This window comes from Vombatus ursinus, unplaced genomic scaffold (genome assembly GCF_900497805.2).
Source record: "Vombatus ursinus unplaced genomic scaffold, bare-nosed wombat genome assembly UNPS02014778.1, whole genome shotgun sequence".
In the NCBI taxonomy this organism is placed as follows: Eukaryota; Metazoa; Chordata; class Mammalia; order Diprotodontia; family Vombatidae; genus Vombatus; species Vombatus ursinus.
This window is the reverse complement of record NW_020954556.1, coordinates 37,241,837-37,255,075: the sequence shown is the minus strand read 5'-3', so window position 1 is coordinate 37,255,075 and position 13,239 is coordinate 37,241,837. Positions and strand designations below refer to the sequence as shown.

The window sequence follows — 13,239 nt, the reverse complement described above, 5'->3', positions numbered from 1 at the left end:
GAAGATTTATATTCATGCACTCAATGCCTCCATTTCACTTCAATTAAATTAAATTCAGCAAGCCTTAGGCATCAACTATGTGCTAGATTCTAAGATACAAAGATGAAATAAAACAAGGTAGCTGCCCTTAAGAAGCTGATGGGCATAAAGAGGAAGGGCAGTTAGGGGGCGCAGTGGATAGAATGCTGGACCTAGACTTAGGAAGACTCCTGTTTCTGAATTCATCTGGCCTCGGACACTTACCAGCTGTGTGACCCACAGCAAGTCACTTAATCCTGTTTGCCTCAGTTTCCTCTTCTCTAAAATAAGCTGGAGAAGGAAATGGCAAACCACTCTAGTATTTTTGCCAAGAAAACCCCAAATGAGGTCACGAAGAGTTGGACATGACTTAAAAACAACTCAACAACAACAACAAAAAAAGAAGAAATACGTGATTTGAGAAGAGAGAGATCACTATATGAGGAAGGTGGCATCCAAGCTGGATCTTAAAGGGAAGATTTCAACTAATGGAGATTGTGAAGGGGTTTAGGAAGAGAGGGAGGTGTGGGGCATCCATTTCAGGCATGGGAAGCAATGTGACCAAATGTAATAATATAGGAGAGGGCAGAACCATAATGCAGTTCAGTAAGTATTCTAGTTTGGCCCTAATGTTGAGTGGAAGAAAGGGAGAATGTGAAATAAGGCAAGAAGGGTAAGTTGGAACCAAATGTAGAGAGCTTTGAATGTCAGAGTATGGTGTTTATACTTTATTCAGTAGGTAATAGCCAAAGAAGGATTGGATTTGTTTACCAATAAAGAAAATTTTAAATGGTAAAAATGGAAGAAAAATTACAAGGTTTTGATTAGTGCATTTGTGAAGAAGTGGAGGCAGAATCGAGTATCTTATAAATTAAAATATAATTATGTAATAGTCTTTTAACATTTAAAATAGATGTAGTTTTTGTATCTAAGGTGTTTATGTCTTGGAGAGATAAACTATAGATAATAATTTACCCAAGATCACTACCCCAGACACTTCCTGTAGCTGTTACAGGACCTGTGGTATTCTTTTTGAAGCTGATAAGTCTGTGATTTCAAAAAGAGGCCACAAATAGAAAGATATCACAAACTCATTTTTTTTTTAGTTAAAGATGAAAGGCAAGTCAGTCATTACTATGAATTGCCTATGTTCAGAAATTTATGTGTGACAAAATCCAAGAAAGGAGACATCCTTAAAAGCCATGGCCACAGATGTTTATGCCCAATATTTATTCACAAAGCATGGATAGCAAATAAGATGAACTAGATATCCTAATACAAGGAGGCAAATTTGACCTCATAGGTATCACTAAGGCTTGGTTGAATGAGGCCAGTGCCTAGAATATGACTCTGGAAAGTATATTTTATTTATTATAGGATAGTTAGGGGGTGGGCCTAGATAGCATTGTATATTAACAAGATGTGAGAAAATATAAGAACCTGGAAACAAAAGGAAGTATAATGCAGAGTATTTGGGGGAAGAGCAATGGAAGCAGAATCAGGAGTAGCATTGTCATCTGAGTATACTACAGACCACCTGGACAGAGACAGAAATTAGATGAGTTCGGGAAAATAATAACAAGCCTGGAACAGAGGTATGATAATCAATTCAATTTAATTAAATATTGAGGGCCTCATATTCCAAGAATCCCAGTTCAGTCTTCTGCAGCATTGAGATGCCCTGAATTTTGGAGTAGAAAGGTGATAATCCTATTGTACTCTACACTGATCAGACAACATTTCGAGATGTGAGTACAGTTCTAGGTATTACATTTTAGGAAGGTCTTTGATAAACTGGAAAAAACGCAAAGAAGGGCTGCCAGAATTTTGCAGGACTTCAAGTCCATATTACAGAAGAGTCATTGGGTATTGGTAATTGGGATGAAGGTAATTGGGATGTTTAGCCCAGAGAAGGAAGGACTGAGGGTGGTCATGATAGATATCTTCAAGTATTTGAAAGGGATTAGACTTGTCCTGTTTGGCCCAATAAGGCAGAATGAGGAACAATTGGTGGAAGCTGAAAAAAGGTCACTTTAAGCTTAGAAAAGCTTCTTAGTTTAAGCTTGAAAAAACAATTAAAGCTGCCTTGGAAAGTAGTGGATAACTTTATTCCCTTTATTGACCTGGAGTCAAGAAGACCTGAATTCAAACTCAGACTCAGATATTTACTAGCTGTGTGACCCTAGGCAAGTCACTTAGCCTCTGTCTGCCTCAGTTTCCTCAACTGTAAAAATAATCATAGCATCTACCTCCTAAGGTTGATCTGAGGATCAAACAAAATATTTTAAAGCACTTCTCTCCCTCTCCCTCTTGCAAAAGTTGGTTCTTGGGGAAGCTAGGTGGCACAGTGGATACAGCACTGGTTCTAGAGTCAAGAGGACCTGAGTTCAAAGCCAGCCTCAGACACATAACACTTACTAGCTTTGTGACTCTGGGCAAGTCACTTAACTCCAATTACCTCAAAAAAAAAAAAGTTGGTTCTTGATCAGGTCTGGACAGACTTCGTAGCTTCTGCAGTCCAGTAAGACTGAGATTCTGTTGGGGAGTTCAGCTAACACCGGTCAGCTGCTTTATTCAATGAAATCTATAGTAAATGGATTTATCACCTTTCCGCTTCAAGCCTAAAGACTATCCTTAGGTTCATTTCAGATTCTTTTCTCTTGTTACTGAAAATTTCTGTTTTTAATGAAAAAAAACTTGTCCATTGACATTTGCATTGTTTTCTTATAGCTGATGGGAAATGTCTGGTGTCTGTTGGTTTAGATGATTTTCACAGTATTGTATATTGGGACTGGAAAAAAGGAGAAAAGATAGCAACAACAAGGTAAGAAACTGCTCAAGCATGATAAAAATATTCTACGGAGGTCACCTTCCACTAAAGGTCAATAGTTGATTTTTATCTGCAAGATTTCATCTTCAGTCTCTAAGAAGTTAATTGTGGGGTTAGCAACACACACATTAAACGAAAGCAGCTTGCAGTACTCTATGGATGCCTGATCTAGCTTAGAACAGTCTCTGTGGTTGAGAATTGGAAAATTCTGGTTCTTCCCAGATGAAACTTATTTTTGTATCCTTCGACTTTTAATAAATTTGCTGTTATCTCCATTTAAAAATTTCCAGTAGAGACAAATCCTCATTCTTTCTCAAGTTTGTATCTGCGCCTTGGTTTTTCCTCTTGCTTTATTACTTTAAGCAAGTAGCGTCAAAGTCATTGGGGCCAAAAGTACCATTTGTCATTATGCTAGTGCTTGCTACCTAAGAGGTCCCCATCAGAGTACATCTGCTGCTGAGTTCCAAAGGAGGCAAATTGCTTCCCTAATCTACCCATCTTATAAATAGACTTTTCAAGAATGACTGCTGTTTACATGCCACCTGTCCTCCCTTATCTCATGCTCTTTCCCTGCTGAATAAGCTATGCCCGAAACATTGCTTCCCACCCCTTACTTACAGTTAGCTTAGCTGTTCACCCAGCATTGGTTACCGGCCAAAAATAATTGGAAGGAGAGGTCTAATAAGAAAATTTGTTCCCTGAGGCAGTGTTGCTTTGCTTCCCTATTGCTTCCCCCCCCACATACATTTTAATTAACTTTCTATCATGAATCCATAATAATTTTTAAATAAGGAATTTAAACTCTGACACTCATTTGGTCATAAAATTTTCCCCTTAAAATTAAACATAGATTTTGCAATTCAAGCTAATGAATGAATATACATAGTTCCAGGATGCCAGCTAGACCTGGGGTATTAGTTCTGAATTTTTGTTGATTAAGCTCTAGACTGTAGAAGTTTGAGGGTTTACTTATTGATTTATACTTTACTTGCTTCTAAAAAAGATTTGAGACAGCTTGCAAAGTTAAAACATACAAAATGAAACAATTAAAAATAAAAACAGGACAAAGCCCAGTTAAAAGGAGAAATGAATTATATGTACTAGGAAGCTGGAACAAGTTAGTACTAGAGTATAACTTTAGTAGATGGCCTCTCCCCCTAATACTCCTTGCCCCACCCCAGATCCTAAAGAAGATCTTTACTTTCCATCTAGGCTTCTCTTATTTTAAGGTACTGAATTTTAATTGGTTCTATCTATGAAAATATGCCAACTGCATTTGTAGAGAATTTCAGGGAAAGCATATGTCTGAATTTCAAAAGAAACAATTGTGCCATTTTCCATCTGGAAAGCCTTCCACAGCTGTGGATGGCTAACCAGCTGTTCACTCAGGACTATAAATAGATATGGAAGAAAGAAATAGCTTTCAGAGAGACAGTAGTACCATGTAGTGGAAAGAGCTTCATTGTTGTAGTTAGTAGACCTGGGCTCAAATCTTGGCTTGGGCTCTTAGAATCTGTGTGATCCTGAACCAATCTCTTAAATTCTCTGGGCCCCAGTTTTCTCAATTGGCAATAATTGAGGCAAGGTTATTAGGAGGAAGATGATTTATAAACTAATGTTAAAGTATTATATCAACTTGAGTCATTAGCCTGTTTGGTAACATTAATTCTTGAAGACCATCTACTTAGTTATAGAAAGTTGTGATCTGTGTTATAGTATGTAGTTTACCATATATATGTGTGTGTGTATGTATGTATGTATATGTATATATGTATGTATATGTATATATAAGTAATGTGTGTATATATGTGTATGTATGTGTGTATGTGTATATGTGTGTGTGTGTGTGTGTATATATATATATATAATGAATATAGTATTATTACACAGATTGAGGATACCACCTTTATTTCGAAGGCCTTGTCTTAGTGTTCTAATAGAAGAGAAAACCTAAAAGCTACATAATCACTTGATAGTTGTGTAACCTTGGGCAAACCGATCTGAGCCTCAGTTTCCTCAGCTATAAAAATGAGATGCTACTACTTGTACTGCCTACTTCACTGGATTTTTGTGAGGAAAGCACTTTGAAAACCTTAAATTATAGAAAATGTCATCTATTATTACTTTATATACTTTGCAGCTTACTACTTTATAACACATTGAGTGTTAAAAATCAGAAAATGATTACAGACTTTCTGATGTGGTTAAGCAAATCTTTAGCCTAAGTGAATTTCTAACCTTATTTATTAATTCTTACCTATGAGAGAGCAATGAACAAAGGAGTTAAAGAAGTTCATAGGATTAGGAATTTATTTATATTCTTGCCACAAGATTCCTGAGACCCAATCCAATTTCTTTCAGGTCAGATCTGTGGCTCCATGTTAATTTGATGGGTAATTTAAATTTTCTTTAATGCAAAATGCCCTTTTTTGCATTTTTTATGTCAGTGTACGCTATGTATTGGGCTTTAGTCCATGACACACAGCCACCACCTAGTGTTGCTGAATCTTTAGATTACATGGAGGGGAGTAAAATATAAAAAGAATGGAAATTTAACAAAGGGCCTAGGCTCAAGTGTGGGGAACCTGTGGCCTCAAGGTCACATGCAGCCTTCTAGGTCCTCGGGTGAGGCCTTTTGACTGAGTCTAAGTTCTACAGAAAAAATCCTTTTATTGAGGTGATTTGTTCTGTGAAGTTGGGATTCAGTCAAGGGACTGAACTTGAGGACCTAAAGGGCCACATGTGGCCTCAAGGCTTCAGGTTCCCACCCCTGGAGATTGTAAAAGGCTTTAAATACCAAGCAGAGGCTTTTATATTTGATCCTGGAACAACTGTAATTTGTTGAGTAGAAGAGTCAGATTTACTTTAAGGTCACTTTGGCAACTGAGGCCCCAAGGTGGTAGCTATGTGAGTGGGGAGAAGGGAATATATACAAGAGATGTTGTGAAGGGAGAAATGATAAGAGTTGGCATCAGATTAGAAATGTGGATGAGAATAAATGAAGAGTCAAAGAAGACACTGGGGTTGCAAACCTGTAAGACTGGGAAAATGGTGGTGCTGTGATCATTAATTAAGAATTTGGGGAGAATAAGATAATGAGTTCTGTTTTGGGTGTGTTAAACTTGAGGAGTACAATAGGCAGTAGATTCAAGACTGGGGTCAGGAGAGGGGTTAGGATTGGGTAAATAGACCTATCTTAAAAATTTAAGATGAAAGCAAGTTTGTTAAGTATGGAACAAGTATACCAGAGAGCACAATGGAAGGGGCTGGGAGTTCTGGAGTAGAACATTTGGTGGATAAGGTAAAGGGGGATAGGAATAAAGGAACAGATAGTGGGTACTTTGGGGTATAAGTTATGCAGTGGGATCGGCTCTCTCTTTTTTAGTGGTGTAGTGACAGAACAACTCACTGAGTCACAAGATTATAGAGAAGGGTACTACAACACTCCTGCTTCTAAAGTTCCTCTGAGATCTGTGATAAGTCTTTAAATCTCCACACTGACAATGGGCTCTCACCTCTGGGGAGGGCAGGCAGCAGTGAATCTTTAGGCACAGTAATCTTCAGTAAAATTTGAGGTTGGGTTCTTCTTTCATATATGGGGAATGGGGGGAGAAAGCTTTACTTCTGACATTTTTCAGTAAATCTCACTTATGATTTGACACTTTGATTTTACTAACCCTAAGCCTAACCTTTGAAGGTTTTAGGGACACTAATTGGACCGAGCTCAGATGGTTAAGTTCATGGAGAGTCTGAACTCATGATTGGTCCTCTGGGCTGTTAAGCCTGGACACATAATAATTAATACCTTCAGCAGCCTCAGTCACAGGTAGCTGTTATCTGTTAGGAGGCCTGTACTATGCAATTTCTCATGATCAGCCTAGGGGTGACCTTGAAAAAACTAGTCTTACCTTAAAATGGAGGTGATGGTTGAAAATTCTGTACAGCAAGGTTTTTTACAAGTTAAAAATAGGGCAGGGGGAGGATTTGTTGAACTTTTAACAGGCAAGCTAATAGGTTACAGTTTTATACATATGTGGGTGGGTATGTGTACCTACAGATAGATATATTTTAAAACATTAACTCAGCGTGCAAGTAGAAGGAAAATAATATAGTACCTTTAATATGTTTTCTTCCAGTTAGGAGGTCTTTCAAAATGGGGTTACCTTGGTAGTTTCAATGTACAATAATTAATAAATTGATCCAATCCTACATGGGGGTTTGGGCCATCACTTAGTCTTATTTCTATAGTCAGAAATTCACACATCAGTGGCACCTCAAATTAAGAACAGGCTGCAGAAGTCAAATAAAACATTAGGCAAGAGAAAAATACCTGTAATAGATCCATAGTCTAATTGATTTTGGTATTCTACCGAATACATGGATTGCAACCCATCCACCCTTTTTTTCATCCAGTTCAGTTCTCGTCTGTGTCCTCCCATAAAGCTTCCCTAGATGATCCATCATATATCACCAATATAATTATACTGGTGGCTTTCCATGAGTACCAGTGTAACACTCAGGCTATCTGCCTATAATTAATAACTCTTACCTGCCCATCTCCTCAGTATGATTCTACATGCCTAAATGATACCTTTGGCTTCATTTTTTGTGCACAGCATATTAGTAATTATATGCTACAGACTACTTGTTCCCACCATGTGTCTCTCCATTGCCTCACATATCACCTTCTGTTCTAGAACAGATGGTGTGTCTGTTGTCCAAGGACCATCCTAGCAATGTGGAGCCTAAGTTGGCCATGGGGTGGCATGTTCTTTGGGCACAGTAATCTGTAAAACAAAGAAAAATAGAAAATGATGATTGATATATATTATTTATCCATTGTTTAGAGTTAGACCATAATTAGGAGAATGTTGATGTCAACATTGAGGTAAAGTATAATGACTCAAATATACAGTGAAGTAAAAGCTTTGGCTGATCCATTTAAGACTTTGCATGGACCTATATGTAAATTCCTGATTTCCCCTCAAAACTTCATATATTCTTCATAAATGTTTGTAATGAAAATTAGGCCAAACAAATGGTCAAAAGTGAGAAATATTTTTTAAATTCTATTTATTATTTAACTTAAAAATCTTTTTTTCTCTGTTCAGCTTAGCATTTTTCCTGTTTCTCTTTTACAGAGGACATAAAGATAAGATATTTGTAGTGAAGTGCAATCCACATCATGTGGACAGACTAGTTACCGTTGGGATAAAGCACATCAAATTCTGGCAACAAGCAGGTACTTCTTTTGAATTCATCATTTGTCTGAATTTATTGTTATTTTTGTTATAGTAGTTAGGAGGAAGAAAGTCTTTCCCTAATCCCAATTGAAGGTGTATGCGGAAATGTTTTCTTCCTAACATCACTCTGAAACTTAATGCTTGAGATGTGAAACTATGAGATGACAGGACTGATTTTTCAATATCTCGAATGCCATGTGGATGTCTGTAGACATTTTCTACAGATCATAATAACAGTCTACTTTTTTGTAACACTTCAAGTTGTACAAAGTCCTAGGCATTCTCATTTGATCCTCTCCAGAACCCTGTGAGATAAGCTACTCTTATTATCTTCAGAAGAAGAAACTGAGGCCCAGAGACATTAAGAGACTTCCCCAGGGTTACTTTGTGATGCAGGACTGGAAATCTTACACAGATAAACTGTCTGAGATGGGATTTAAACTTCTTGATTTCAAGTAGTAGAATACTTATTCTTGTTCACGGTTCATACTGATAATTACATTTGTAACCCTCATAGCCCTGGACACACATAGACTATGTCCAATCCTGGGGACTGATTTCTTTAGCTTATTGCCCTAACAGGAGCTGCTCCACCAAAAATCTCCTAGTATACTCTGGGATGTATAGGTTTTTTCCCAGATGTGAGTAATAGAGTTCTTAACTCTTGTGCAAGCACTGAAAGTACCAAATGCATATTGAGTGCAGGACACTGTTTATTTCACCCTACAGAAAATACATAAAATACAAAGTACTCACAGGAGCCCACCAACAGATACAGAAACACATAAAACATAAGCTCTCAGAAGGGAGCTGTCCTTGAGGGCTGCTATTGGAACAATTCTTTGACATTCTAGTAGATGTCTTATTTCCCACAGAGTCCTAACTAGTTTCCCCAGAGTCAGAGTGCTAGCCTGTGGTTTATATTCCCCCTGCAAAATAAATATATTTTGGGGGCAGCTGAACCAAGAATCCCGTTGCCATCAGACCTCCACTGATAGAATAACTCTCTGGGTTTGCCCTATGCAGCCAACGCTCCTCTCGATTTGGGAAATCCCCTTTCCTCTCTAGAGGGTTCAGTCCCCAAGTTCTTCAATTTGGAAACTCTAGAATTTAGGACAACCCACAAAGCAATCCCCAAACGTGGTGCTGCCCTAGAAATCTCCTTTCTCTTGGTTATAAGGCTAAATTCCAGGATTATACTGCTTAGGAAATTCATAATCCCTCCTCCTTCATGCAGGAGCTGACGTCCATGTACACTATCTAGGAACTACCTCTCAGGACACACAATGTTCTTACTATAAGGATGTTCTATCCCTTCCCATTTCTTCCAACAGATTGTCCCCTTATAATCATTCCTTTCTCTCTCTTCAGCTTCTTCCTATCTATAGGATTATTTCCTGTCACCTACAACATTCCCAGGTCTCTTCTATCCTTTAAAAAACTCTTTAACTTAATCCTTCTAAACCCTTAAATTATAGTCCTATATCTCTTCTCCTTTTCATAGCCAAAAACCTAGGGAAAAACTGTCTTCACTTGTTGCCTCGACTTCCTTTCCACTGATTCACTCCTCAGTCCTTTGTAATCTGGCTTCTGACCTCTTTGCTTTCTTCAAAGCTACTTATTACCTCTTAATTACCAGAGCTGATGGCCTTTTGTCAAATCTAATCTTTCTTAAATTCTTTTAAACTTTGGATGATGGTGACCTCTCCTCCTATGTACTTTTTCCTCTTTACATATTTGTATGATTCTTCAACTAGATCTACTCCTACCTGTCTGACAGATATGTCTCAGTCTCTATTGCTGCCTTGCCATCTATATCAGGTCCCCTTGCTATAGGCATCCCTGCAAGTTCTGTCTCTGAGGGGGAGTCACGTGAGACCAGCATTACATCACTCACTTGCTTCTCCCCTCTCATTGAAGGGCTGGAGGACAGAACAATAAATCCCTCCCCAAACTTCCCTTACTAGAGGGCTCAGAATTTTCCAGCTAACTTCATTTCCCATAGTTGCTCTGCTTGCTTTTTAGACTCCATGAACATTGTATCCCTATGGAATGTGCCCTCCCCCACATTCTTTTCAGTTTCCTTTTGGGTACTGTCTTCTCCCATTAGATTGTAAGCATCTTGTGGGCAGGAATTATCTTTCTTTATACTTACCTAACTTACATAAAGCATTCTGGCTTCTCTCTACAGAGGGAGGGAAAAAGGAGGAAGAGGGAAAAAAAAGAGAGAAGAGAGGGGGAGGGATGGGAAGAGAGAAAAAAAAGAGAAAGAGGAGAGGGAGGGGAAGCGGGAGAAAGTGGCTGGCTCTATTAAATCATTTATACATCCAGAAAGGGAGTGTTTCCTCTGGTAACAGTCTCTTCCCCTGTGTCTCAGGCAGCCAGTCAGTAGAAATTCCCTGTGTTCTAATCATTGAGTCACCAGTGAGCATGGCTATACTCATTAGGGAGGTATCTGTGCCCCAGATGCCTTCAAACAAAGGTCTGTGCCCTGTGGTATTGTCAGGTTGTCATCAAGTTCATTAGAGGCTCCTTAATCAACTCTCCTTTACATACTAGATCTAAGGAAGTAGAAAGCTTACTGCAGGGAGCTACATGAGCTTTTTAGTGCTCCTAACGTTCTCTTTCAGTGCACTAATTAAACTCTCACACTCATAATTAGAGGGTATTGAGTGAATATTTCTTGGGGACAATGTCACTTGATTCTCCCTCCATAACATCTTTATGCATCTGTTCCTTTGCACCATAGCGTCCTAAATCCAGGTCTCATCACCTCTTAAACAGACTCTTCCAATAGGTCTACACATTAGTCCCTCTGAATCTAGCTTCTCCTATCTGGAGACAATCCTCCACACAGCTGCTGAAATGATTCTCCTGAAGCTCAGGACTGACCATGTTACCCCCCTGCTCAGTAAGCTTCAGGGGTCCCCTTTTGCCTCTAGGATAAAATGCAGTCTCACCTGTTTGCTGGCCTTTGAAGCTCTTCACAGTCAGCCTCCAACTCATCTTTCTAGTCTGGTCAATAGTCAATAATCAACAAATATTTATTAAGGACCTACTATGTGCACTTTGCTAAGTGCTTCGGATACTGAAGGTTCAAGAAATTATTGTAAACCAGAATGCTTTATATAAGTTAGGTAAGAATAAAGAAAGACAATCCCTGCCCACAAAGAGCTTACAATCTAATGGGGGAAGACAATGGACAAAAAGAAACTGAAAAGAGCCAGGGTGGGCACACTCCAAGGGGGCATAATGTTTGTGGAGTCTAAAAACCAAGCAGAGCAACTATGGGAAATGAAGTTAGCTGGAAAATTCTGAGCCCTCTAGTAAGGGAAGTTTGGGGAGGAATTTATTATTCTGCCCTCCAGCCTTTCAATCAGAGGGGAGAAGCAATATTGAGTGTTGTAATGCTGGTCTCACGTGACTCCCCCTCAGAGAGTACATTCAATCCAAACTGTCCTACTTCAGGTGCCTTAATCACAACATTCCACGTCCCAGCTCAATGCTTCCCATTCTTGGAAAGTTCCTGCCCCCCAGTTCACCTCTTGGAATCCCTCCCTCCTTTTCAGGCTCAGCTCAAGTGCTACGCCCCTGATTTCCCCACTTGTAGTGCTTCTCTCCCATATAGGTGTTCATTTTGTACATATTTTGTATTTCGTTATCTGTGTGCATGTGGTTTCTCCCCAGCAGAATGTTAGCTTCATGAGAGCAGAGACAATTTCATTTCTACCTTTGTATTTCCACTTCTTAGTCCAGGACCAGGCACACAGCAAGTGTTTAATAACTGCTTGTTTAATTGAATGATATTACTGATGAAATAATTGACGCCCTATCAAAATATGAACAATTTGCCTTTTTACTCATTAATAGGATTAATTTAATAAGCATATACACACATGTAATACATACATATAAGCATATACCTATTTAAGTATATAGGTCTGTATACATACATACGTATATGTCTACACATTTTACATTTATATATATATGTAGTTCTTACTGTGTGCATGGCACTATGATAAGCTCTGGGGACACCACACCCAAAACAAAGCATTCCCTGCCCTCAAGAAGCTTACATTCCACAGATGAATATAAGCTGTACACAAATTGGAGGTAAATACAAGATAATTTGAGGAGGAAGAGACTGCGACCACCAGGACAATCCAGAAAGGCTTCATGACATCAGCACAAAGTTAAAAACAATGGCACACAGTGATAAATCTGATAGGCTCATTGGAGTAACTTTCCCATAAAAAAGAACACATCATTCTCACAATGACACTTGCTGTGGGAAATATATTTACACAGGTACAGAATTCTGTTTTCATTGCCTGTTCAGTTTGTTGGGGTTTTTAAAGAACATGTGGAGAAACTTACATAAAGTATTCTTGCCCACAGTGGTTTCTTGAATATTATTACACTTAACCTTGTCTGAAACCTGGCTTAACATAGATACTTGGAATACTTCCTTCATTGATGTTTTTTTCTGCTTACTGAACTATCATTTTCAAGGCTGTTTCAAAAGAAATTGATTCACCCTGCATTTATGTCATTTATTTATCTTTCACTTAATATTCATTCTACATGCTCTTGGAAGATAATATCAAGAATATTCATCAGAAATATAATAAAACCTTTTCCCCTCCAACTCCAGGTGGAGGCTTCACATCTAAACGAGGAATCTTTGGCAATATTGGGAAACTGGAAACAATGATGTCAGTTTCTTATGGACGAATGGAAGACCTGGTTTTCTCCGGAGCTGCAACTGGAGATATTTTTATTTGGAAAGATATTCTTTTACTTAAGACTGTGAAAGCTCATGATGGGCCTGTTTTTGCTATGCATGCACTGGATAAGGTATAGTATATTATTTAAAAATCTGTTGTCAATTAACATTTTTTCCCATTACATAATGGAATTAGGAAGAAATACCAAAAAAAAAAAAGCCTAGGCATCTGGAAAAAGTACAAGTTGATCATTCAAATTGGGAAGTAGTACCTATGAGGAAGTGGGAAAAAAATAGTTTGGGATTTTTTTAAAAAAATTCTCTTTGTTTCTTCCCGTCTCTCACTTTTTTTTTGTCTTTCTCCATCTGCATAACACCTGTCTTTAAAAAATTGTGTGCAGTATGAGAAAACATAGCCA

The 13,239-nt window shown here is 38.3% G+C and overlaps 1 protein-coding gene across 2 annotated transcripts in view; it reads left to right on the top strand.

The window, feature by feature from the left end:
• Positions 1-13,239, top strand: part of EML6 (EMAP like 6) — a 297,843-nt gene that overhangs the window by 210,009 nt on the left and 74,595 nt on the right. For both annotated transcript variants that reach the window (XM_027864986.1, XM_027864987.1), the window contains exons 16-18: positions 2,749-2,842; positions 7,990-8,090; positions 12,749-12,951. In XM_027864986.1, coding sequence (XP_027720787.1) covers positions 2,749-2,842; positions 7,990-8,090; positions 12,749-12,951 — 398 coding nt within the window. The remainder of the gene's footprint in view (positions 1-2,748; positions 2,843-7,989; positions 8,091-12,748; positions 12,952-13,239) is intronic.